This window comes from Phytophthora cinnamomi (assembly GCF_018691715.1).
Source record: "Phytophthora cinnamomi strain GKB4 chromosome Unknown Contig73, whole genome shotgun sequence".
In the NCBI taxonomy this organism is placed as follows: Eukaryota; Oomycota; class Peronosporomycetes; order Peronosporales; family Peronosporaceae; genus Phytophthora; species Phytophthora cinnamomi.
In genome coordinates, this window is record NW_027151006.1 from 284,119 (window position 1) to 311,720 (window position 27,602).

The window sequence follows — 27,602 nt, forward strand, 5'->3', positions numbered from 1 at the left end:
AGTTTGTATGCCACTTCGACTAAGGATTCGGGCCGCAACGCCACAACAGGGAGGTGGAAGAGCGCCAGCGAGCATGGAGCCGCCGAGCCTGCTGCCGCACGTGGACGAGCTGGTGATGGAGTACCTGCTCTTCCGAGGCTTCACCAAGGTACAGGCGCGTCTGCCCGCGCCGCTCGCAGCCGCGGTGGCCGCGAACTGGCCGAGATATTAACGCGTTTGTGCCTCGCCAGAGCTTCCAAGTGTTCAGCGCCGAGCGCAAGCGCGACCGCGCGCGGGGCTTCGACGTGGAGCAGATCATCTCGCAGCTGCTGGTAGCCGTGCAAACGTGCGTCGCACTCACGCCGGAGCGGCGTCAATAGCCGCCCTACAAGCCGAGATATCGTTTTTTTTTTACTGAACGCTGTTGTTTTATGATATTTCTTCAGCTACCAGATCGACTCCGTGCTGGAGACGTGGAAATTCCTGACCGCCAGGTTCTTCAACCACCTGGACGCGTCCTACGCCTCGGTACCAGACTTTTACCAGAGTTATTAGATGAAAATTATTGTTTAACTATTATTTATTGTGATTTTTTTTATATGCAGACGCTGCAGCAGCTCGAGACGTCGCTGCTGAGACTCTACGTGGTCAACGCAGTCAAGACGGGCCACCGGGAGAAGGCCGCCGAGTTCTTCCAGCTCCACGCGGACCAGCTGAACGCCTCGGTGGCGGCCCACGGAGGCGCCGGCGCCGACTCGTGGAGCCGCTGGTTCATCCTGCCCTACATCGAGCGCCCGGAGAGCGACGCGTACTTCCAGGTGTTCTTCAGCCAGCCGTGGCTCGAAGCGTTCGTGACGTCGTTCCGCAACTTTCTGTCGCTCGTGTTCCGGAACCTGCCGCTGCCGAAGCTGCTGGCTTTCCAGCTAGCAAGACTGGAGGAGCCGACGCTCAAGCTACGGCTTAAAGTGAGCCAGTCGGAAGCGACGAGACTGAGACTATACAACAGCGAGGCTACGGCCAAGATTAAGAAGCTGGAGGACGCGGGACGCCAGCTCCACTCGATTCTGCGCATCATGGTGCAGCACAACTTTATGGAGCACTTCGCCGCGTCGACCCCTAGTTATGTGGATGTGACGAGCGATAATCGCAACAAAGGCAGAAGCCGGAGCCGGAGCTACGGCGCGCCAATACCGGGCATTGGACTCTCGAACAAGCAGATGAAGGAGATTGGAGAGCTTTTCGGCATCAGCAGCGAGGAATGCCCTCATGTTGACCCTCCTGTTCCTGTCGATCCGCGAGATATGCCACGCGTAGCAGAAGTGTACCTGCCAGTAGATGAGCTGAGTGATGACGAAGTACTGGGCCAAGATGACGAAGAGGACGAGGTCGATGATGATATCTTAGATGTGCCTCCAGAGAATGGAATCGGTAGTAATACGCCGTCGCCCATGTTCTCGCCAACTCCTGCGGAGAGCTGTCCCCTGAAAAGCGACGGAGCTCTCGCACAATCTAGTTTGACACCAATTGACAAGCCTTCGTGGGCTGCTGCGGTTTCCGAAAATCCGATAGGCAGCGTTCAGGCATCTTTGATCCGGGAATTTAACATGCTCAACGACTGGGAGCCCACAAAATCAGCGATGACAGCTAGAAGCCGTTTCTCACCAGACGGACAGTTTCTTGCGATCGCGAAGCTTGGCAACACCCACATCGACATTTGGTCTGCGAATCCTGTCGTACTATCACCGACGTCCACTATCAAATTACCGGCAAAGTTGACCGGCTTGGAGTGGTTGGGTCCGGGGACAAATAAGCAGGTACGTTATGCGAAGGCTGGCATCAGGTTTTAGAGTGGGGGTATCTAATGCGAATCGTATACGAATATGTAGCTCTTGGCATGCACACTGGAAGATGCCGTTACGATGTTGTGGGATGCTGAGGGACAGGAAGTTATCACATGTCCTCCAAACGAAGATAACTTGCACGTTCAGCAGCTAATGTGTGCCCGCGAAGCCCCAATCGCTGCGTGTTTATTCACCAGTCTTGACGAAGAGGACAATGCACTACAACAAGTCCTCGTCTTGCACGGAGGTATGCAGGAGCCAATGCAAGACTATTTCCCGATGGAAGATAAACAGCTTACCTGTTTGGCGTGGGGCTATATGGGCAACGTACTCATCACTGGAGGTCGGACGGGGGAGATTGAGTTTATCGACGTGATCCGTCCTGAGCGGATACACCGATGCAACCTCGTCTCCTGCAGTGGCTCTGCACGCATCAACGGCGGGAGTTTGTCAGCAATTTGCTTGTCTCCGGACGGAACGTCAATGCTGAGTGTACATGAAAACGGTGGCACCGTGATGGAATGGTCGGTCGGCTCAATTTTGGTAGCTGTCACCTCTCCAGCTGATGCGAGCGATGTTAGAGGTAGTGTAATAGACGTGAAGCCATCGCTGGTATTCACATACGAGCTGGACACGCCGTCGGCAGCTCAAGATTCCGAAGTGGACACCACGCTCCGCTTTCTAGCAGCGGGCGAATACTTCGTGGTAGCCGATTCTGCTCGACTCCACATCTTCAAGGTACGAAATTGTCGCGCTTCTTGATTGTGCAATTTGGTGTCGAGTGCTGAGCTAACATGTTTTGCGTGACCTTTAGCGTGGCGAGAAACGTGCGCTCTCAAGCTTCATCCCGAACCAAGCTAGCGTAGCGGACCTAGACTGGCATCCGAAGCTGCCTGTGTGTTGCTCCGCTAACCAGGACGGAGCCATCGCGCTGTGGAGCATGACCGCCTGAATCCTCAAAAATAAACTATTTTGACCACCACTAGAGTCAAAATAGGATAGTTGACCAAGTGAGGTAAGTGTCGAGCCTTGCACTGCACGTATAGTGGCGGTGCAGCCCCTACGATGAACAGGAGGTTAGCGTTCGATAATCGCCTGTGCTATGAGCGCGATGTCATCCGACAGCAAGCTCTGCACCAGCGCAAGCTTGAACAAATAGTGCCCACGAGCCATTCACCATCACGAGTTTACCTGGATAGCAACGCTCCTGTACCCCAGCCTCACTTGGCCACCAATGCCAAGCGACAGCAGATCGAACGAGACCGACAGCTCGATATTTACCACCAAAACCAACGCCTTGCCAACAAGATGGACCAGATCATGAACCGGCAAGAGAACATTGTGCTGGCCGCCTCCGCCTCGTCGTCGACTCGACCTCGATTGCCTCCACGCTGTCACCCCAAGCCCAGTGAGCCTTTGATGCCTAAAATGCCAGTCATGGGCGATACAGCATCTCGAGCGAATACACCAGGAACAACCTCCTCACCTAGGCATCAATCGCCAAAAAAGCCTGTGCACAGTCCAGCCCACATGCACATGCCTGGAATTCGCCTCGATGCAACGCAAACTCCTCTTTTGGATTGTCATCTATCCCCCGAGTACGCCATGGGCCGCGGAGACGCCTGCAAGAAGCCAACACTCGTGAATCGTGCCGTTCAAAAGCGTCGACAGAACGCTATTGATCAAGAAAACCGGCGACTAAAGGAGCGACTATCACAATTGAAACCCTATTACAACACGAAGAAGTGGGATGGCGAATGGCAGGAACATGCACACAAATTCAGTCATCTGCACCAAGATGGCACTGTCGGGTACCTGTTACCACACCCCAAAGCCCCATCGAGGAAGGCAACTCTGCCATCGCGCGGAAGCTGCAAAACTACTCGCGAGCGCGGTTTGTCACGGGGCAATGCTTTGAACATGCGGGGACTCCCGTCACTTGAAAGTAAGGGTAAGTCAAACGGTAGTCGTGCAGGGCGACTAAGAGAACTGCAAAACCGCCGCTCGAACGCATCTGCACGAGATGAAGATGAAATTGATTTAGAAGATGAAGAAGATGGTCCGCAATTCCGGGAACTGCCACCTTGTTTACTCTTGGAGGCAACTACTCGACAAGGTGTTGAGGTCATGGTAGACGAACTGCAGATCGAGCTTACCCGCTCTTCCATTGCTGAACTTGGAGACCGGTACGCAAATATTCGAATGACACTCTGTGCTGGCCGGTTTGCGGATAACATTCACAACTCTTTTCATTGCGTTTTCTAGTGGGCTGTTGATTCGTGGATGTTGGAAAGACAACATTCTCGGTGAATTTTTGGTAGATCACGAAAAGCTGGTGCAGGTGGCTCAAATCGTGGATGACCTGGAGATCATGTAAGCGAATCCCAATTCATAAGGATCGAAGCGGGTCCACTGATCTTGCTTTGGTTGGCAGGATTAAGCTCGAGACGGTGTCTCAGGTGCCCAAGGCAGGAAATGTTCCAAGTCTTTCGTCGTTGCTGATCGATGATGAGCTTCAAAAACTTCTTGTCGGTGTGGTCCAGCAATTACGCTTCCAGGTTGCTCCGACTCCACCTAACACCGCATCTAGCTCGCAGCTGTTGATATCGTGGATCTTGCCGATGCGAGGTCCAAACGACAGCGGGGGACGCGCAAATGGTAGCTCGAATTCACCACGGGAGCTCTTAAGACCGCGGACATGCCCATCTACGATTGTGAGCGATAGTGAAGGACAGAGGCACAACTGTGATCAGCTCGAGGATGGTTACCAAGACGACTTTAACAGTGATGGACAAATGTTTGGCGCTGAAGCGGACACGGACCCTCTTGAGATCGACTGGGCCGTTCGATGTAAGACGGCAGCACTACTGAACTTAGATGGGCGGCGTTTGCGCACAGTTCTTCGCAAGGGGCGCGCGATGTATCTCATTTCCTCGTGGTTCGAAGAGGAGACTGGCATACAAACGATAAAGACGATGGGAGTTGGGTCAGCAAGCGACACCGATGTACCGTTAGTTGAGACCTCGTATAGCATCACCGAGATGGAAGAACTACTACGGCAACTTGAAGGCGGTGCACTGACGGTGACTGCACTACTGGAAAAGACAGTATCGCCGCTTCTCCCTTAGAAGAGGCAACTAACTACAAGGCTAGTAAACCCATGCAAACGAATGGAGCGAGTGTCAAGATAGATATTTTTTCTTAACATCCTCAAGCAGAATGTTCTCACGGTAAGCATACGCCTCAAGTTGAGACGGAATTTTGGATACGCGGTCCGGTGCGCATTGCTGGTAAAGGCCACGCAGCTCTCGTTCGGCTGTCTCTCTCTTGCTTTTGTAGAAAACTGAAAGCTCCTCAGTCAAGATCGAAAATAATGCCTCATACTCGGTGCGCAGTTCTAGAAGCTTGTCGTCTGGATTGCTGGGACAACGGGCATGTTCTTCCTTACTTCCTGCTGGGTGTAGCCGAAAGAACGCCATCGCGTCGAAGATAACTCGCAGCGGGTACTCTGCGATCGAATTCGATATGTGGAATGAGGCACCTAGCTTTAGGAGTGTGATGGCACATAGCGGATTATGGTGACGTAGCGCCAGTAGCAGCATAGTGTCTCCTTCGACGACACGTTCGAATATGGCCGAAGAAACAGAGCTAGTCTTATCGAAGAAGCCTGGCAACCGATCGAGTTAGTCTCGCATCCTATCAAGCCGATAAACGCACAGGCGTACCGAATGTGTTAAACTGCAGGGGAGCTCCGTACCCGAACACTCGGACTTGAGTATCGACTGCTGTGGCGGCAAGGCCTTTAATCTCGGTGAAGACGCGTGCCAACTCACTCGGATCCTTCTTCGATAGCGCCTGTAGTGCGTGCATATCCCAGCGATGGGGAATTAGTTTGGTCGGTGCCATCCGAACCAGGATAACTTTGCTTAGAAGCAAACCTGGGGAATGTGACGCCAACCAAAAATTGGCAGCAGTTTCACGAGTAGGCAAAGATAAACCACGATTAGAATTTTTCCACCGTTGATCCAGGAGGAATACATGTAATACTGCGTGCGCCTACCTATTGAGAGTATCGTGGTTCACACCATGTCCAGCCCTTCAATCCCGATTGAGATGCACGCGTCTGCCTGCCCTGCTGCTCGAATAGTAACTTTTTGAAGGGATGTGCGTCCAAGTACTCAACAGATTGAGCAGTAGGATTGAGTAGTGCTGGGCAACATTTCAAGCATGACTGCGCACCGACGGCAAACAGTCAAACTCCAACTGGATGCGTTTCCGACATTTGAAGAACGTGACGCCCAACGATTGAGCGTGCATTTTGTGCTGGGCGCACAGCAAAACGAGAGGGTGTCAGACCTTGCCGGAGTAAGCTATGCTTCTGTAGGTTACTGGGCTTAACCCGAAGCCCAACTCTCTTCTCATTACACGACCCCGGTGCATGAGTATACACGAGTTGCCACGTCCACACCTAGGTCAACGGTTCAACGCCGACTGCCAACAAGTGCGAGGCTTACGACGACCAGACGGCTGACGGCCGACCCTTCACCGACACGGCGGGCCTCGGGAATAGGGACGGCGGGGAGGGAGCTACATAGACACCTGGGCCCCGGCAAGCCACAGGCGGCTCCCACCGGATATGCAAATCGGGCGAGGTGACGCCCCGTCACGGCTGATGGTGCTCGGAGGCGTCGTCCTCTCACGGCCAAGGTGCGTTCTGGAGTGCACCTCGTGCCCCCGTGGTCTCTCTCCACGGCCCCGGCCACCCTACTTGGTACGTCGCCCTCATGTGCACTGTCCGCCACTTTCGCCTACCTTCGTTGTTACTCCAGGCGTTGGCCGACTACCCTCGAGTCGCAGAACCACACGCGGGAACCTGTGCTTCGGCGCAACTTCGTGTATTCCTTTAGTCTTGACTCACCACTAGCCAGTAATAAATCGCAACTGAGGGTCGAACGGCCAGACCGCCGCCGCTCGCTGCCCCCACTTAGCCTACTCCCCGTCGCCTAGCTACCCTAAGCTACCACACGGCGCCTTCCTACTCCTACTTGGACCTCTCCCTCTTCGCTCTCATCTCCGTGCTCGTGGCCTCCTGGCCTCACGTCGTGGGCTCACACGTCGCCCCTCCGTTCTCCGATACTTACCGCTCCTCACTGCTCACGCGTCGCTCCTCTCGGCGATCTTCTGCGGCTGCCGATCTTCAACTGCGACCTGCTCCCGTCGCTAGTGCCCGTAGTCAGCTGGCTCGCCCCGACCACCGACCGTTCGCTGTCGTACAACTTCGTCCCCGACTCCACGCTGTGCACCACCCCGGTCACCGCGTCAAGTCGATCTCGACACACGTTCCGTCCAGCCGCTCCTGCACACGTCCGGCAGCCCAGTGGCAGGGCTCCCTACTACACGCCATCCCCGGCATCAAGATCGTCCTCGATCTTGTGGGCGTCGTCGAGCGCCTCGAACTCCTCGGCCGACAGCCAGCGCCGGCCCATCGGCCCTCCACGTCGTGCGCCGTACTGCACTTCGTGCTCAAGTACGTATCTGCCTGCCCGATTTCGCACTCGTCGCCGCGCTGTAGTGGGTCTAACTTGACTCACTACTTTAGCTTACACGTTGCGCAACGTGTATGAGGAAGCGTAAGTACTTAGTAATTACTTAGGTTAATTATATTTGAATACACAAATATAAGTTAAGTAAGATAGGATTCCAAGTGACTTAGATTAGGTAGAATGAGAACTGTATTGTTTGTAAATTGATCTTCCTCTAAAATCTGCTAAAAACTGTTTATCATCTATGAAAGGGGTTGGCAGCGGCTGGCTGTCAGAGCCCCGCTAATATGCATGTCTCTGATTGGTAGAAAGATGCTGCTTTCTACCAATAGGATCTTTGGGTATGTGTGGACCACTCATTGTGGTGGCCCACTTCAATGTATCCATTGGTGTGTCTTACACCAAGGTGAGGAAGTATCTAAAACTTTTAACAGATAACCTATCTGTTAAATTCACAAGTGGTTTGCAGCCACTTGTGCGTGTGACCCCGTTACACCATCCCCCCCTTAAGGTTAGACGCGCGGGGTCTCCGCACGTCAATCTTCGGAATTGACCATTCGTCAATTCTCCGCGTTTGGAGAAGAAATCCGCGCTCATTCAACGATGAGCGCGCCTCAGAAGAAGTCTTCAAAGTCGGTGGGGAGTCATCTCTCCACGACGACTACTTCGAACGCCAGAAGGCGAAGTACGGCGACGTCGTCGACTTCGACGACGACGATGAAGATATGGAGGGCGAGGAAGACTCGCCCTCAAAGCGCAAAGACTCAGTGTCGAGCGAATCGCTCGACCCTCACGCCAAGAACGTTCGTCCGCGTGAAGGGGACGAATCGGACGCTTCGAGTTCAAAGTGTTCGCGTACTGAGAGCGATACCCCACTCGCTTCCGCTGGGGCTCTCAGTACTCCGCGCGCTGCTGCTGCAGCGCGTGATTTCAAAGCTCAAGGCTCTCCGCGCGCTGCGCCTGCAGCGCGCGATCCATGGATGCCGTCCGCGTCCGAGATCGCGGACCGGTATGGGAACTCGGTACCTCCGAATGAGGTGCCGTTATACCTATGCAGCGCCATCAAAGATGACGCTGTGGCTGCCGAGCTGCACTTTGATGCGGAAACGCATCAAAGGCGCGATTACTACATCGGACTCTTTCATGAGCTCCGATGGTTTCAAAGCAAGAAGACCTCTTCTCGCAGCAAAGTGCCCGAATGGCAGGCACTTTGTCAAAGCTGGAACGCCTTTGTTGAGAACTTCAACAAGAGGCCGAGTGCTTACCGTGATCGGATTAAGCAAGCGCGTGATCGCTTCGAGACGTACTCGAAGCGTGGAAAGCTGGAGCAACTTCATGTTGCTGCTGAGGAGGCAAATGTGCCGTGCGCTGTGCCCGAGGGCTTTCAGTGCACGAAGTGCTTCCCAGGCGCGGTCCGCTTGAGCGACCGCGACCTGAACGGGTACACGTCGTTCCGTGTGCCCGAGAGTCTCAAAGAGCTCCGTGCTAAGTTCTTAGCACGTGAGGGTTCGGGCGCTAGCGATGGTCGCAGCGCTCGTATTACTTCTGCTGCACCAGCGCGTACTGCTCTTCGTACGCCCTCACCCTTTCCGGAACGTCCTCCAGCAAGACGTTCCGCGGCTCCCATGAATCTCGATGGGGAGGACATCCTCTCCAACGAATACGAAAACGAGCCCCTTGAGGGTTCGTTTTCGGGATACTATGGTCAACAATCCGCTCAACAATCCAGCGGGTTGAGCCGCGGGCGTCACGGATCGGCGGCGGCGGGGGTGGGAACACGCCCCGGGTATGATCAGCCCCGGGCTGATCAATACGCACCTCCCCACGACCGGGTGACCGCCGTGGAGCGTCTGCAGGGCGCTGAGTTCGCCGCCCTGAAGCAGGAGCTGGCGAACCAGAAGGCCCAAGTCGCGGCGGTCTCACAGACCGCCTCGAATATCCAGGTCGAGCTGGGGAACCGGATGAAGGGGTTGCTCCAGTGCGTCCGCGCGCTGGAGGAAAGGCTGCTCGTCGTCGAGGCCAAGGCTTCCGCTTCTGCCTCGGCTCCTGCCGAGGCTTCGGGCAGCCGAGCTAGATGGCTCGTGCTGCAGGTATGGCTTCAGCCGCCCGACGTAAAAGGTCGGATGGAGGCGCATGCTAGACGGTATGGCTAGCGTGTAAGCGTTGCCGTGCCGTGCCAACACAGTGAACGGCCCGATGAAGCGCGGAGCAAGCTTGCTTGCTCCGAAATCCGAAACTGCATGTTTAGGCAGGTTTTGAGTAGCTAACAAAACCAATGAACTAACGTTGAATTCATTTGTGTTGCCTCTGCCCACATTGTCTGCGTTTAGCTTCTGTTGGTCAACAGAAGCTGCTATTGTGTCTTGGACAAACCGAATCACGGCTTGTCTTTTGGTGATGAAGCTGATTGCATCCGAGCTGAAGTCATTCAGCTCGCTCTCCGCTAGAGGCCCGGCCTCTGCGTGGTTCATTGCGGTGTCTGCGCCCTGCGCAGACCCGTGGTCGTTGTCCTTGTTGGTGGAGGAGTCTGCGCCCTGCGCAGACTCATGTGGTTTGTCCATTGTTGCAGCTGACACTGTGCAGGTGTAAGCGGTTTTCTGCGGCTGCTGTATTGCACTCGTAGGTCCTCCCCCACTTAAAGGGGGAGCCATCACTCCGAGTAAACTCGGTAGACGTGGATGCCGCATGGCATTCACGTAGAACGGTGTATGCCCGGTCGAGGCATGCACTGAGTTGTTGATGGCAAACTCTGCCATCGATAAGCACTCGCTCCAGTATTGGAACGAGTGAGCGTAGCTCTTCAACATATCGACGAGCACGCGATTCACGCGCTCGGTTTGACCGTCCGTCTGCGGATGATCCGCAGTCGACATGGAAAGCTGGCTCCCAAGAAGTGTAAACACTTCTTGCCACAGACGCGCTGTGAAGCGCGGGTCTCTGTCCGACACGATGTCGTTCGGCATACCATGGTGTTTGAACACCATGTCGACGAACAGACGGGCCGTCTGCTTCGCGGTCACTTCTGCCGGCACCGCAGCAAGATGTACCATCTTGCTGAAGCGGTCGACGAAGACCACAACACCGGTATTCCCTCCGCTGTCCGGGGGAAGACCAAAGATGAAGTCCAAAGACATGGACTTCCAACACTCCGACGGAGTCTGTAGTGATTGCAACGGAGCCTGCGCGAATGGCGCAGGCTCTACGCGTTGGCATACCTCGCAAGCACGGATGTACTTGCGCACGCACTTATACTGGTGGTGCCAGTAGAAGTCGCGCGTGAGAAGGACATATGTCTTCTCACGTCCGAGATGTCCCGCAGTCGGGGCATCATGATATTCGTACATGATCATGAGTCGCAGGTCATGATCGTTCGGCACGACAACGCGATCCGCGTTGTCGTCGACTGCATTGTAAAACAGTAGTCCGTCGTGCACACGAAAGCGGTGTGCACGCGCTCGAAGGTGCTTGGGCAGCTTCTGACGGGACTTGTCAGAAGGCGCTGTGCCATAGGCCAGCAAGAGCTTCGCGTCCGCGTCGTGCGCATACGCGGCCTTCACATCGTCCAACAGAGACGATGTGGGTTTGCTCGATCGCATGGCGTCAATGGCATTGACGTCAGCAGCTTCCGCGTAGTCCGGCCGACGTGATAACGCGTCGGCCACTACATTCAATCTTCCGGGTTTGTATTCGACCCAGAAGTTATACTCCGCAAAGAATGAGAGCCATCTCGCCATTCTTTGTGAAATGTGAGGTGACTTCACTGCGGTGCGCAGTGAAGCATGGTCGGTGTAGACCACGAATGGTCTACTTCCAAGCAAATACACTCCGAACTTTGCGACTGCGTACTTCATGGCAAGGAGTTCCTTGTCATGCACCGGATAGTTGCGCTCAGCTGGCTTCAGCTGACGCGATTGGTAGTAGACGACACGATCACGGCCCTCGTGATCGTGCTGCATCAACGCGCATCCGATCGCGAAATCGGATGCGTCACACACTACGTGAAATGGGCGATCTTGGTCAGCCACTGCCAAGATCGGCGCCTCAGTCAAGCCCCGCTTGACTGCATCGAATGCCTTTTGGCAATCGGGTGTCCAATTCCACACAGCTTCTTTCTTAAGAAGCTGTGACAGCGGGCGGATCTTGCCCGCATAATCCTCCACGTACTTGCACAAGTACGTGGCCAAGCCAAGGAACTGCCTCAGTTCCTTGACACTTGAAGGCGTTGGCCATTCATTTATCACTCTGACCTTTTCCGGGTCAGGGCGAACACCATTCGTTCCTACAAGACACCCGAGGACGGGTATCTCGCTCGCCCCGAAGATACACTTCTTCAGGTTCGCGTAGAGCTTATGCTTTCGCATAAGCTCAAGTAGCTTCCGGAGATGCACCCTGTGCATCTCTACGTCGGTCTTCCCGTCCACAGCCCGGCTGTGGATGAACACATCATCGAAGTAGCTCGGTGCGAAGTCGCGCACCGAGCGCAACAAGTGCATCACGCACCTGTTGAAGGTCGCAGGGGCGTTCTTAAGCCCCTGTGGCATCACTAGCCATTCCCAGAGCATGCCGCTTGGCGTGCTCACTGCCGTGAGAGGGATATCGCTCTCACGCATTAGGATTTGATAAAATCCATCTCGCAAGTCGAGAGCACTGTAAACGTTGCTCCCGGCCATCGAATCGATGATAACATCTTTTCGCGGTATCGGCGTCTGCGCCGGTACCGTCGCATCGTTCAGCTTGTTGTAGGCATGAACGATGCGCCATCCGCCCTGTGGCTTCTTGACACAGAACGTCGGAGCACTGTGCGGGGACTTTGATTCCCGCACTTGTCCTGCTTTGCGACGACTTTCAAAGAAGTCGTCGATTGCTTTTACTTGCTCTCGCGGCAGTGGCCACTGCCGCGTGACACAGTACTTCGTGCCCGGCACGAGATCAATCTCGTGCTGAATGCCCTTATCCTGCGGAAGCTCCGCAGGAATCTCTTCCGGGAGTACGTCTTTGTACTCTCTCAATAGTTCGTAATAGGGACTCGACTTTAACGAGTCCCAACCTTGTTCCTCGAAGCGCTCTCGCTTCGTCTTCGCACTGAGAGTGTCTTCACTCTCAGTGGTACTTCCCATGAAGAGCTGCTTCAGCTCTTCGCTTTCGCTCTCCGTTCTTTCGCCGTCCGAAAGAACGCAGACTTGCTCGATGCGTCCATCATGCAAGTCGCGCGTGAAGCGCTTCCAGCTCATGGCTGGAAGCGAAGTCAACTCCGACGCCGTCGTCGGAGGACTAGCGAGTTCCATCTCGCGATACTGGAATCCAGTATCGGTGCGCGTCAAGACGCTTAGCGTCTCGACGTCCGGCGTCACCGCCTCAGTCTGCCCAGCAGACTGTTCTTGTTGCGTCTTGGTCCCGGACCGAGACTTGCGCAGCGTTCTCCGCTTGCGCCGTCTTGTTGTTGTGCGGAGCCGGACTCCGCACAGTTGTTCTTCTGGTCCAGGCCCGGCCGTGGACAGTTGTTCGCCGGCGGACCCTGTCCGCGGGCGCGCGGTATCAAGCCCGGCTTGACCGCATGGCGCTTCGTCGTGCAGCCCGGCTGCACGACAGCATGCAAATTGCGTCAGTGCGGTACGTTTGCAACCGTCCGGACTGTTTGCAGCGTCAACTCCCGGAGTTGACACGCCTTCGTTACCTCGACGCCATTCATTGGCGGAGCCCCTCATGACCGAGGGTGCGTCGGCTCCCGGAGCCGACGCGTCGTTGTCGACATGACCTCTTCGGGTCAGGGACTGTCCCTTACACGCTTGAACGTGGGTGTTGGTTCCCGGAACCAGTACATCTTTTTCTTCCGACGTCGACAGCATTGCTGACGTTGGTTTCACTTGTGTGCGCCCTCGCGTGATTCCTGGGTACTCCGGGACAGCAGCATTAAGCGCTGTCTCGACTGGTGAACCGCGCACACCTGCTGGTGCGTGCGCTGCGGTAACAGGGCCATCGCTTTCTGTTCCGCTGTCGCGGCCGAAGCGCACGAGCGTGCGCTTCTTCCAGTCTATCACCGGATCATGCCGTGCAAGCCACGGCATGCCCATTACCACGTCGAAGTTATCGTCCAGGTCCAGGACGATAAAGTGTTCGACAAACACCCGTTGTTTGTACGAGAAGCGCACGTTCACGACGCGCTTATCAGTCTTCATGATGGCACCTGTTGCCAGTCGTACCTCCAGAAGACTTCGAGGTACATTTACCTCCTCGAAGTCAAGTCTCGACAGGCTTCGTAGTCGAACAAAGTTGTTCGACGCGCCTGAATCTACCAAAGCTCGAAGAGAGTCACTCGCTCTCTTCGAGTAAACCTTCAAGATGACTAGGTTTGGCCTGTCATCTTGTTTCTTGCAGTGAGAGTTGGTCTCACTGGGGGCTGCAGTCCTCAGTGTCGCGTGCCCGATGTCGGCACGCGCGACTGCATTACCAGTAGGGCGCCCCGCGCCTACTGGATGTTCGCGTTTTTTGTTGGTCCGCGGCGATGCCTAGCATCGCCACGACGGCCACCTCCAGGGGGCATGGGAGCTGTGCACTCCCGTGCAAAGTGACCGATCCTTCCGCAACGGAAGCATCGCACGTTACCTCCCTGCTGCTGGTAACCAGCAGTTGTTGCGTTCGAGAGGTCCGTTGGCTCCGGACCTCCCGGCCTCGCTACCGGGCGCGGTTGCGGCCTCGGTACGTTTACATGGAGTTTAGCCTGTCGCAGGCTAAACTCTTCTTACATGGCAAGGGTGATTGCAGCCTCGAGAGTACTCGGGTACTCTCGGAAGAGATAGGTCTTCACGGGCCCATCTCTAAGTCCTTTCATGAACGTGACGACCTTGGTTGCCTCGTCAATTGGATTAGTTACGATATTTGAGACCAAGTATCGTGCGCGCTGGGCGTAAGCATGAACGTCATGCTTACCCTGCTGAAGGTCGAGGAACTCCGCCCTCGACCGGAACTCGTTTTGCGGGGGCTCAAACGCTTGTTTGAGCTCCTCTTTGAACACATCGTACGTGATGAAGCACGTAGGATTGGAGAGTCGGCGTCCGTACGCCCAACTCCTTGCGCGTCCGCCAAGGCAGGACATGGCGAACGCGACCTTCGACAGCGGGTCGACGATGCGTCGAGCCGCTATGGCTGTGTCGAGCTCGACAAGCCATCGGAGGAGAGGCTCGCCCTCTCTTCCCACGTAATTGCTTACCCTCGATTTCAATGATTGAGCACGCGGTGTCGTCCCCTGACGACGCCGTCACTGAGGAAGCAGCATCACGCTGCTCCTTCATGATGAACCCCAGAGCAACACCATGATGCTCTGTCGGCGATAGCGTACGCAGCATCGTAGCTATCGCCGCCTCCCCAATGACTGTTGACAGTCGTTGGAGGGCTTCCCACTCTGGATCCGACAGGTGGGGGCAGTCTGCGCGTGCAACATGCGTTGCAGGCGTATTGGAGCTCTCCATGGGCACCTCCGTGCTCATGGGGTTCTCGGCTCCGCGTTCGTACACCGCGTACGAACGTCAAGCAGTCGGTCGTTGGACAGACTACAAACTGCTACCAGGTGTAGTGGGCCTACTTTGGTTCACTACTGTAGCTTACACGTCGCGCTGCGTGTATGAGGAAGCGTAGGAGTTTATTAATAATTTGAATTGATTATACTTGAATCCACAAGTATAATATGAATCAAATAAAACACCAAGTAGCTAGTTTAAGGTAGAATGAGAACTGTATTGTTTGTAAATTGATCTTCCTCTAAAATCTGCTAAAAACTGTTTATCATCTATGAAAGGGGTTGGCAGCGGCTGGCTGTCAGAGCCCCGCTAATATGCATGTCTCTGATTGGTAGAAAAATGCTGCTTTCTACCAATAGGATCTTTGGGTATGTGTGGACCACTCATTGTGGTGGCCCACTTCAATGTATCCATTGGTGTGTCTTACGCCAAGGTGAGGAAGTATCTAAAACTTTTAACAGATAACCTATCTGTTAAATTCACAAGTGGCTTGCAGCCACTTGTGCGTGTAACCCCGTTACACGCGCGCTCTCGATGGTGAACCCTGCTGTTGGTACCTGCAGTAGCTCCGGCATCGGAGCGGGCCGTCGCGGCGGTCCTCGGCCTTGCAGCATTTCCACTGCAGCTCCTTGATGTCCGCCTCGACCATCACCAGTGACAGCTGCTGTTCCATCGTCAGTCCCGCCGCCGCGTTGAGGTCTAGGTGCCTCTCGCACAGGCTCGTTCCTATCTCCGTCTCCGTTTTCAGCATTGCGACCACCGTGAATCCGACGATCACGGTTTGTATTAGTCTCCGCCGCGGCTGCGGCTTCCTGCTCGTCACGCATAAATTGCCTGCGCGATGCGCGCGCTTCTCGCGCAGCGTCAACTGCTTCACGTAGTTGTCGCTGCAGCGCCGACTGCTCTTTGTCATTGCTCGTCTTCTGTCGCCGCCGCTTCTTCGAGAGTGATGCCGGTGCCTCACTTGCTGCTCCTTGCGTTCTCCCTGACGGAGGTGATTGCTGACTGCCCCCTCTTATTGCTATTCCTGGCGGTCTCACCACCACCGTCATCTCCGCCGTTGCTACCTTCTCCGCTGCTGCCGGTCCCACGCCTTCTTGTCGGCGGGTCGCCATCGGTTCTAATCCACCGGACCGGTGGTTCCGCTCTCCGTTCTCCGCCCTGCCGTCCGTCGGCTGGATTTCTTGCCGGAGATCACTGTCGCCTCCCTCGTTGGTGTTGGCGTCCGCCTCTGCCTCTTCCGACTCGCTGTTCTCCTCTGACTGCAATTCCTGAAGTATGCGTTCCGCGACTGACCCGAGCGAACCTCTTGGGCAGTGGCTCGACACGAGAAAGCTGCAGTGCACGATCAGCCGTTCACCATTGTCCTCACGGACCACTTCCCAGTTGTCGTAGCCAGCGTCCTGAACGATCTTAGCAGGCACCACCCACTGGTGGGCTAGCTTAGTGATGCCCTTGCCTCGTGGTGGCCTCAGCACCCAGACGAAGTCTCCCACGCCGAATCGCGTGGTCTCGCGCACCCTCTTGTTGTAATACTTCTCTCTGAGCAACTGGTCCTTTGCGAGCGCCGCTCGCGCTACCTCCGAAGCTCGTGTCAGCTGGTCAACCAGCGCCTTGTACTGTTCGGCGAAGGCACGGGCCCTCGCCGCCCGGTTTGGCTTCGTCCGCAGTAGTTCGTTTGGCGCGCGTAGCTTGCGCCCCATCATTAGCTCGTTTGGGCTGAAGCCCGTGCTCGTGTGCCTCGCCCCGTTGTATGCGTATGCCACGCATGGCAGCCATTGGTCCCTGTCGTCCTGCGCCGCCGACACGTATATGGACACCATGTCCTTCCACGTGCGGTGAAATCTTTCGACTAAGCCCAGCAGCTCTGGTCGATACGGCACTGGCGTGAGTTGCTTGGCCTGTAACTCATTCACCAGCGCCTCCACGATTTGTCCGTTCAGCTCTGGCGCGCCGTCCATCGCTATCTCCCGCATCGGTCCATACACGAAGACCAACTTCTCGACCATGAACCTGGCCGCGTCCTTCGCCGTGTGCGCGGGCGTCGCTGCCACGACGGCGTACCGCGTCGCGCAGTCGACGGCCGCAGTGACATACCGATTGCCCTGAGGCGTAACGGGCAACGGACCCGCTATGTCCAGTGCCCACCGATCTCCTGGTTCACCCACACCTTGGCTCCACAGCGGGGGTATCACTTCCTTCGCATTCGCTTTGCGCGAGCCGCAGTCACGACAAGACTGCACCCAACGTCGTACGTGAACCCTCATGTCGGGCCACCAGTAGCTAGTCGCGATTCTCGCGAGTGTCTGCGGCGTACGCAGATGACATGTGTACACCGAGTTATGGTTCTCACGCAGCACAGTAGCCCAGAGAGCCGTGGGCAGCACTGCTCGGTTGCTGCCGTCGGCGTCCTTGATGCACACCACGCCGTCAACTTCCACAATCCGCCTCGCGCCGTACTTGCCCTTCTTCTTCAGCTTCTGCACTGTCCTGTCGCGGCCTTGCTCTTCACGCAGCACTGCGTCCGTCAGCTGGCCGTCACTCCCAACTGTAATGCTCTCACTGCCGCGGCGGCTGTTGCCGTTCTGCTGTCCGTCACCAGCGACTTGCTGCTCCACTGCTACTCGTAGACTCTCGCCACCAGGTGGCTGCCTCGCTCCGTGACGATTTCCTCTGCCACGTCCTTGCTCTTTTGCCTCGTTGGTCGCTCTCACAGCAGCCACGACACCGGTTGGCGCTCGCGACAGTGCGTCAGCGACTACGTTGTCGTTGCCCGGCCTGTATTCTATCCCGAAGTCGTATTCTTGAAGTTGCAGTGCCCACCTATGTAGCTTCGGGCTCAACGTCGTCGATGTCATCAACCACTTCAGCGCAGAGTGGTTCGTGACCAAATGGAACCTCCGCCCGTACAAATACGGCCTGAACAGCTTCACAGCCCAGATTACGGCCGCGCATTCCAGCTCAGAGATGCCATATCTGGCCACCGTCTCCGAGTTCACCTTCGAAGCGTATGCTATGGGCTGCTCCCCCTTGCCTTGGTCCTGCGTCAGAGTCGCTCCGAGCCATACAGCCGATGCGTCGGTGACGAGTCTGAAAGATCTCGAGAAGTCGGGGTAGGCCAAGATCGGCCGCTTGCTCAACTCCTCCTTCAGGTCGTCAAAGGCGGTCTGCTGCGACTCGCACCACCTCCATACTACTCCTTTGCGTAGTAGTTTCGTCATAGGAGCCGCCCTGCTGGCAAACTCCGGTACATAGCGTCTGTAGTAGCCAGCAATGGCCACGAATCGTCTCACTGCGTTTGTGTCTTGAGGCGTGGGGAAGTTCGTCATACTGCTGACGTTGCTCTCCACTGGCCTCACGCCATTGGCGTCGAGTTCATGGCCGAGGTACTCCAACCTCTCGGCCGCAAAAGTACACTTCGTTGCTTTCAGTGACAGTCCCGCCCGTGCTAACCGCTCGAGCACCGCGGCCAGCTCGACCACGTGCTGGGCCACGTCGCCCTTGGTGAAGATGATGACGTCGTCCAGGTACACAAGACATGTCTGCCATGTGAGACCTCGGAGGACGGCGTCCATCATACTCTGAAACGTTCCAGGTGCGTTTGCGAGCCCGAAGGGCATTCGCACGAATCGAAAGAGTCCCCGTCGGGTCACGAACCCGGTCTTGTCGCGATCCTTCTTCGCGACGGGTACCTGCCAGTACCCTGAGTGAAAGTCCAGCGTAGCAAACCTCCTGGCACCGTGCAGGTGGTCCAGAGTGTCGTCTATCCTCGGCAAAGGATAGACGTCCTTCTTCGTGATCTCGTTCAGCTGACGGCAGTCTATGCAGAAGCGCACGGACCCGTCCTTCTTCTTCACCAGGACCACTGGGAAGCCCCACGCCCCGTGGCCCTCCTCGATCACACCGCCGCGCAGCATCTCGTCCACGTTGTCGTCGATGACCTGCTGTTCTTCATGTGCGTGCCGCCTAGCACGAACTTTGATCGGCGCTTCGGCACCGGTGAGGATCTCGTGCTCCACGCCGAGCGTCGTTGCTGGAGGACAGCCTTCCCTCGGCTCCAGTAGCTTGGGGTAGGTGCGCAGTAATTGCAATAACAGCTCACGATCCTCCTTACTCATGTCTCCCATGTTTAGGTCCTCCTCGTTGCTCAAGGGTCTGGTGTCGTCCTGCAGTCCGGCCAGCCACTGACGTACTCGCGCACGGTCCAGCTCTCCTTCGTCGGCAAGTACCGTGATCTCGTCGCTGCTGGGAGTCCACGTCCCCAACTTCTCCCTCGACGGCAGCTTGACGCTTCTCCCGTACAAGTTCATCACTGGTACGACGATTCGACCACCGCGAGCCGTCGTCAGCGTCGGTCCCAGCAGTATGTGCGATTCTCCATGAGCCTTCGGCGTGATCAAGCCCTCAGTGCCGTCGGGGTCTGCCACCGCCAACTCGATGTTCTGGCAGGTCGCCGTGCGCACTCGTGCGCGTCGCACTACTCGTACCTTCGCCGACCGCGCCTGACGCTGGCCGATCATGCACCAGAATGGCACCACCTTCCGCACGTCGTCCGCATACCACTTCATCTCACAGGAGACAAAGTCGATCTTGACGCCTTGCTGTAGCATCCAATCTTCTCCGACGAGGAACTCCGAGGTCGCACCCTTCACCACCAGTGCATCGACGACCATGCTCTGGTCGTACTGAGTACGGAACCGAAAGCGCCATACGCCCAGCACCTTCGACACCGCTCCAGTGAAGCCCTCGACGTAGACCACGGGTGGCAGCGTCGGCAGGCGCTCGCCAAGTGACCGCCAATCCTCACCCGCCACGCTGAACTGGGCCCCCGTGTCCAGTTTGATCTCTCTATGCTCACCCCTCACTGCCACGCTCGCCGTCGGCAATGAGTCAACAACTGGGGCTCGTACGGCACGCAGTCGCCCAACCCGCATTGGCCGCGGCTCGCCGTCCATCTTCATGACATTCGCGTGTGCATACACGTTGCCGCTGGTGTACGCGTAGCGCTTCCGTTGCCCGCAAAGCTTTGATGCCGTCAACACCTTCGTTACGCGGGGCTGCTCGAACCCCGCCGCCATTGTCGCATCGTAGTCCATTGTTCCCGCGTCTTGGCTGCTTCCGCGCCGGTGAAGCGCGTCGAGCGCGTAGTACGCACCCTCGAGGTGCTCTGCCTCCTCGATCAGCGCCAGCAGGTGGCGTTTCGCCTTGGCACGTGCTTTGCGCACGAGTTTCTCGTATCTCCGTCGGGTTCTGGAACGCTGCAGAGACGTCGCCTCCGCCAACGACTTGCCGTCGCCGACGGTGAGCGGCATCTTCTCGTCCAGCACCGTCTTGGCTTCCGCGTCGGCGTCTTCCTTAGCTGCATCGGCGCTGGCCGCACAGCGTTGTCGTTCGGCACGACGCTCTCGTCGAGCCCGCACGTGTACCGCTCGATTTGAGTGCCTGGGCACCCATCCGGACGCTTCGGACTCTGCTGCCAGTCTTCGCTGTTGGTCGCGCGCCTGCACGAGTAGCACCTTCGCCTTGGGCTGGTCACGGGCCCGTAGCTCTCGTTCCAGCACCACTCGAGCAGGTAGCGCGTCTCCGTCGTCACCTTCCTCACGCATTGCGGACGCTACTGCCCGCGTCTGCTGCGTGTTGCCGCCTTCTCCAGGAGTCGCGGAGGCCCTCTCGTCTTCGTACAGCTTGTACACCGCCTGCAGCTGTGCAGTCACTGCTGCGTCAAGTTCCTGCTTGCTCGGGACACCCTCCAGCTGGTCTGCGCCATCCCCAGTCGACACCACCGCTGCCGAGACCGCGGCGTCCAATGATGACCTTCGCGCCGTCTTCGTCGTCGTTGCCCGAGCGCAAGATTCTTCCCTCCGCGCCTCTGCCTTCCTTGCCACCGTCGCCATCTTTTCTTCGGTCGCTCTCGTCACCTGCCCGGCGGTCGCCTCAGCCGCTTTCACCGTCGTTGGCGTTGTCACCGCCAACACCGTTGCTGCCGTCGCACTCGGGGTCGCCCTTTCTCGCGCTCCGCCATCCCCAGTCGTCGGCACCTCGCTTGTGTCGTGGTTGGGACCGTGGACTTGCCTCGCGTCGCGGTAGCGCTCACCAGGGCCTCCGTTGCTGCGTTGCTGCGTGGCGTACGCTCGTGGGGCGTCTCGCCATCCCCAGCGTAGACCACGACGCGGCGCTCACTGCCACTTGTCGCCCGCGCCAGTGCCCGGCCGTGCTCTTCTCTAACTCTGTGGGCTGCCCCACGTTGCCGCCCTCGGACGCCAGCATTGCGAACCCTTCCTCGCGTGTGCGGAGCCCCTCGTCCTCGTAGTCTTCCCGGATCAGGTCCTGCGAGCAGTAAGGCCGGGGACCTTACGCTCGCGGGCAGTTACCCGTCGTCGGTCCGTTGTCTTTTCCGCCGTCTTGCCTTGCGTCTGCGTCCCTAGCGGCCAGGTCAGACCGCTTCAGGTCGCATTCTCGCGCGTAGTGTCCGCTCCGTCCACAGTAGAAACAGTCGACGCCTGGCCTGTGAACAGCCGGCGTGCTTCCTCCTGGCGCCCGCTGTGCTTGGACGCGCTCCTGGTATCGGTCCAGGTTGCGTAGCCGACCCTCACGCGTCCCTAGCGTGGGATTGGTCGCGCTTCTCGCTCCTGCCGAGTCGCCGTAGTTAGCTTCCACCTTCAAGGCCTTCGCTGGCCGTCTTCCATGCTGGTCGCCGCTTTGCCGTTTTCCGCGTGCCCCAGACTGGTCACCGCCAGCCGTTTGAAAATTCCAACCTTCACCCAGAGTAGCTTGCCTACCAGTAGGTACCAGTGAAAATCCTGGTGGAATTGCCTTCCACCATTCAGTTGAACTGGCTCCTCCCGTCGATACCGGTCTGCCTTCGGTATCGCACCGGGGTGGGTTCTGTGTCGCCCCCCACATGGGGCCGTACCCAGTTGCTACATTCGTCAAGTTGCCCCGAAGTCCCGATTACTCCTGGCTGCTCATCGCTCCGGTCGTCGCCAAGGGCCCGCGCCCTCGCTGGGTCTCCCGGTCGTCCCAGCGCGTCATCGCGGCCTCAAGTCTGACGCCGTACCTTTCTCCGTACTCGCCCACGTGTGGGACCGCCAGCCGCACAGCCTCGTCAAGTGTCTGTGGCCGGTGTTCTTGCACGTGCGTCGCGCCTTCGACGCTGTTCATTCCCTTGAGGAACGCGTTCACAAGCCAGCTCTCGCCGACGTCGCCACGCTCCCCAATCTCTCTCAAGGACTGCGCGTACTCCACGAGGCGCTCGCCCCGCATCTGTCGTCTTGCGTTCAAGAGGTCAACCACCTCCGGGGTCGTGCGTTGGGTCAGGTACTTAGCCCTCAGCATGCCCGCCAAGGTGTTGATGTTCTCCTCGCTGGGTGGCGCGGACTCCATGACGGTGGCAAACCACCGCTTCGCCTCTCCGTCAAGGTGTGACGCCACTTCGTGATAGAGCTGCCCGTCGCTCCACTCTACGCCCATCGTCGAAGCCTGCCGACGGACCTCAGCGCGGACCGTCTTCAGCCACATCGTGACCGGCATGCCGTCGTCCAGCCCTTTGAACTTGGTGAGCTTCAGTGCTCTGGCTTTCTCGCGCACGATCACCTGGCGTGGTGGGGTCTGGTCGTCCGCCTAGGATCCCCAGTACCTCGTCGTTGGTGGCATGCCCGTGGCCAGTGATGCGCTCCCAGGGTCTTCACCTCCCTGGTCGCCACCGCCACCCGCCGTCAAGTTGCTCATCGTCGTGTTGGTTGCTGCGCTCGGGCTCGTCGCCATGCCCGTGGTAGCCGCAGTACTCGCGGTCCCTGCCGCGCTCGACGTTACCGCCGTCCTCGAGGTCGCCGCCGTACTCGAGGTAGTCGTCGTGCTCGGGTCTGTCGCCGCACGCCGCATTGCGCCAGCGCTGCTTCCCGGTATTCCAGCTCCAGCCGGCGCCCCGCCGACCGTCGCGCTGCCGCCGCCTGGGTTCGAGCCTCTCAACCCGGCGTTCGTTGGCGTGTCGCCCGTTGTCGGTCGGATCATCTCAGTCTCTACCAGTACCGTTCCTCCGTCTTCCGTTTCCAGCGTCGCTGATGCCGTCAGCTGCGGCCGCCGTTGCTTTGCCGTCTCGCGAGCCGCTGTTTCCGCTCGTTCTTGCGACGCAGCTCGTTGCTCAGCTCGTTGATCACGTTGCGTGGTCATGTCCGTTCGTTAGTTCCTCTATAAGCACAAATAAACCCCTCGGTTAGCTTTCTCGTTCTCACTCTTATCTTTTCTCACTGGTTTCCAGAGTCCGTTGCCCGCTGACGCTAAGCCCGCTAAGGTCCTCAGTCACGACCTAGCCCGGAAAGCGCCTGTCATGACCACCATGTAGGTTACTGGGCTTAACCCGAAGCCCAACTCTCTTCTCATTACACGACCCCGGTGCATGAGTATACACGAGTTGCCACGTCCACACCTAGGTCAACGGTTCAACGCCGACTGCCAACAAGTGCGAGGCTTACGACGACCAGACGGCTGACGGCCGACCCTTCACCGACACGGCGGGCCTCGGGAATAGGGACGGCGGGGAGGGAGCTACATAGACACCTGGGCCCCGGCAAGCCACAGGCGGCTCCCACCGGATATGCAAATCGGGCGAGGTGACGCCCCGTCACGGCTGATGGTGCTCGGAGGCGTCGTCCTCTCACGGCCAAGGTGCGTTCTGGAGTGCACCTCGTGCCCCCGTGGTCTCTCTCCACGGCCCCGGCCACCCTACTTGGTACGTCGCCCTCATGTGCACTGTCCGCCACTTTCGCCTACCTTCGTTGTTACTCCAGGCGTTGGCCGACTACCCTCGAGTCGCAGAACCACACGCGGGAACCTGTGCTTCGGCGCAACTTCGTGTATTCCTTTAGTCTTGACTCACCACTAGCCAGTAATAAATCGCAACTGAGGGTCGAACGGCCAGACCGCCGCCGCTCGCTGCCCCCACTTAGCCTACTCCCCCGTCGCCTAGCTACCCTAAGCTACCACACGGCGCCTTCCTACTCCTACTTGGACCTCTCCCTCTTCGCTCTCATCTCCGTGCTCGTGGCCTCCTGGCCTCACGTCGTGGGCTCACACGTCGCCCCTCCGTTCTCCGATACTTACCGCTCCTCACTGCTCACGCGTCGCTCCTCTCGGCGATCTTCTGCGGCTGCCGATCTTCAACTGCGACCTGCTCCCGTCGCTAGTGCCCGTAGTCAGCTGGCTCGCCCCGACCACCGACCGTTCGCTGTCGTACAACTTCGTCCCCGACTCCACGCTGTGCACCACCCCGGTCACCGCGTCAAGTCGATCTCGACACACGTTCCGTCCAGCCGCTCCTGCACACGTCCGGCAGCCCAGTGACAGGGCTCCCTACTACACTTCCCATATCCATCCTATCTTCATGATGGTGATTTTCACATCTTTTCGCTGTGTTACGTTGAAGGAGAAAAATGATCTTGACACTGAAAGCGGCGAATGCTGCAAAGCCTATTATCACCTCACCTCAACCAGCTTATGCAAATGTCGTAATATGTAGAGGAGGATGGCACTCTGCAGTTCTCTATCGAGAGTGTGAGCACAGCCATCGTCGACACAATGTGTGACACATGATGTGTCACGCATGGGCTCTTCAAGGAAAACAGCTCTTCGCACAACTTTGCGTGCACAAGAAAACATGTACGATCTGAATCGGTCATCTTTGTGCGATCAAATTTCGTTGCTGTCGGAAGGTCAATTTACCACAGTTTCTCATCCGTGCCATTCTGCAATTGGGCTCGAATCGGAGGAACACCCTGGTTGCTTAAAACGATGAAGGTCTACGCTTTCCTGTGCGCCGCTGTGGCCCTTGCCCCTGCAACGCAAGCCCAAATCCATCAAGTTATTCAAACCCAAAGTGCATCGCAAGAGCAGGACACTATTACCACTCCGGCACCCACTATCAAGTACCTGAACATTTCGGAGATACTTCGCCACACCAGGTCTCCTATGGCCACTCCGGCGAATGCAACACTTCCGTCGATGAGACCGGACCCGCGAGCGACGGAAGCTCCGACGCCTGCACCGACGCTAGCGCCGACCCCTGCACCCACTCCTGCTCCGACTCCGGATCCGGGTCCGAGGACGACTATCACCATTGACCACGACCAGGTGAAGCCGTTCCCACAACCTGAGCCAGTCACGATCTCGGAAAAGGCTGCTGTCAAGTTCAAGCCGCAACTCCATATCACCAACGGGTGCCACGCATACCCTGCGGTGGACGAAGCCGGCCAGACCGGCGGTGGTCTCAAGACCAAGGGCACCCCTAGTGCCGGTTGTAAGGGATCTGGATGGGGTTCGCAAGTTTACGGCCGCTCCGGCTGGTACCAGGACGTCTGGGCCATCATGTACTGCTGGTAATTCCCCAAGGACGAACCGTCCTCGGGCATTGGTCATCGTCATGACTGGGAGCACGTTGTCGTGTGGATTAATAACCCTGACGTTGAGAACCCAAAGATTTTGGCGGTGACGCCGTCGGCGCACAGCGGATACCATAAGTATGCCCCTCCCAATGCTGGCACAGTCGATGGCACGACCACCAAGGTGGCGTACCAAAGCCATTGGCCCATGGATCACGCCCTCGATTCCACTACGGAGGCGGGCGATTTCCAGGACCTCATTATGTGGGACCAACTTACTGAAAATGCTCGCAGGGCACTAAACTCAGTGAACTTTGGAAGCGCCAACACTCCCATGAACGACGGTAATTTTCAGGCCAAGTTAGGAAGGGCTTGGCCTTTAGTAGTTAGACGCACGTACCGTGTTTTGAGATCGTAACAACTTCGATGGTAACACCAATGCTTCAATGCTTATTTGACCAATCCAACGTCTCATGTCTGTGCCGTTGCTTACCTAGTCTTCGGTTTTTAGAGCAAAGCAACATATGCATAAAGTGAAGTGGTGCCGCTGTGCGCCTTGGCTCACCTTGTTCCCGACGAAATACTCTCTCTAAGGTAGGCCAACCCCACATGAATCTACACGTATGGTCTGTCGTGTCTGTGACTGTTGTTCCTCTCGGCATTCGGCGAGCTGGAGACCGTCGTGTCGTCCGACAACCTGCCTACCTGCAGGCCGCCTGTCGTGCAGAGAACAACACGGTGCTGCCGGTGTCGTACGCTGCGCCCGACACCGTCGGCGGCTCAAGACTCGTGGAAGAGCTCCGCCAATGCCCCGACGTGAGCATCTACATGCCGGTGCCAGCGTGAGACCCGGCCGGATGTGCTGCTGTCGCTGGGCCGCTCAAGTTCCTGCAGTCTCGACTGCTGCCAGATTGGGTGTTCGACTCAGTCATGTACGACATCCAGGCGAAGAAGAGAACCACGTACTTCGAGCCGCCCGCACACGCCGATGCTCTTCCTGTCGCCCGAGCACGTGTTCAAGCTACAAAGCGCGCGGTGTGGCCGGTCACCAAACCGGAATATCTCTTGGCACCTGGTCTAGGAGCTGTGCGCTTCCTGACGGCTTGACCCGCTCGGTGCTGGAGCTCACGGACACCAACCGTAGCCGGTAGAATATTGACACGTGAGATGTTCGACACCAGTGCTGCGCCTAGGAAAAGTCGCGCAAGCAACAAATGCCAAGAGCGTCTAAGAAAGACCAGCAAGACTCATAGCTCGCCGACGGACGACGTGTTATACTTGCCATCGTCTGACAGATAAACTATAGCAGCAATAATTACATCTCTGACTTCGCGTGATATCCTCTTGTGCCATCATTCCATCTGCCCACTCGAGCCCGGCTACCTCATAACGTCATAAAACAAGTGATAGGACAGGGATTCGCATCTTCAAAATGTACTAGTAGTGCGTAACACAACGCGTCGCATGGCTCTAAGATAACGACCATGATAAGTGCGCGCTGTCTCTTTGGTTTAAAGTATACGATGGCGTCGCAGTCCTGTCGGCAAGACAACCCACTCTTCAATTCTCCCCGGTGGGTACAAGCCACAGCTTCAAGCCCGCGATGAAGCTGTACACCGTGCTGCTCGCCGTGATAGCCGCACTTGGCGTAGTCCAAGCTGGAAGCGTTAACCAGAATCAAGATACTTCTCAATCCCAAGTCCAAGTAAGCTCTCAAAGTCAAGCGGCGTCGGCTGGTAGGCGACACTCCCGCGCCACCTGTAAAATACTTGGACATTGCGGACGCGCTCCATACGAACGAACCAATGGCAAAGCGAAACGTAACGGTGCGGTCCATAACTTGTGGATCATAAGGCAGGACCCAAGAGCGACGGAACCTCCGACACTAGAACCCACGTATTTGCCAACCCCAGCGCTGACACCTGCTCCGACGCCCTGACGGTGGCCAAGTGGATGGGCCATGACCAAGTACAGTCGTACAAGCAGCCCGAGCCCGTCACCATCTCCGAAAAGGCCGCCGTCAAGTTTAAACCGCAGCTTCACATTACGAACGGATGTCACCCGTACCCTGCCGTGAGTTGGTGGGGCGAGACCAGCGATGGTTTGAAACCAACGGGTGCCCCTAGCTCCAACTGCAAGGGGTCTGGATGGGGATCGCAAGTCTACGGGCGATCTACGTGGTATCGCGGCATGTGGGCCATAATGTACTCGTGGTACTTCCCAAAGGACTCGCCGTCCACGGGTTTAGGCCACCGCCACGACTGGGAGCACGTCATCGCGTGGATCAATGCGTGGTTAGTCGGCTGGATCACGTTCGGGACCTTGACACTCGTACCATCGAGGCACCGATGA

The 27,602-nt window shown here is 57.2% G+C and overlaps 2 protein-coding genes across 2 annotated transcripts; both read left to right on the forward strand.

The window, feature by feature from the left end:
- Window positions 1–73: 73 nt before the first annotated feature.
- IUM83_18228 (WD repeat-containing protein 91) lies at window positions 74–2,772 on the forward strand (the record flags this gene model as incomplete). The annotated part of the gene is made up of 6 exons (XM_067943214.1): window positions 74–148; window positions 231–325; window positions 426–507; window positions 585–1,793; window positions 1,866–2,558; window positions 2,635–2,772. The coding sequence occupies 6 exons, from the start codon at window positions 74–76 to the stop codon at window positions 2,770–2,772; spliced, it is 2,292 nt and encodes a 763-aa protein (XP_067785909.1).
- Window positions 2,773–3,947: 1,175 nt separating this feature from the next.
- On the forward strand, window positions 3,948–27,602 carry IUM83_18229 (Necrosis inducing-like protein NPP1 type; the record flags this gene model as incomplete). Its single annotated transcript, XM_067943215.1, has 4 exons — window positions 3,948–4,006; window positions 4,086–4,193; window positions 4,255–4,352; window positions 27,109–27,602. 4 exons carry the CDS (start codon window positions 3,948–3,950, stop codon window positions 27,600–27,602), a joined length of 759 nt encoding a protein of 252 aa, XP_067785908.1.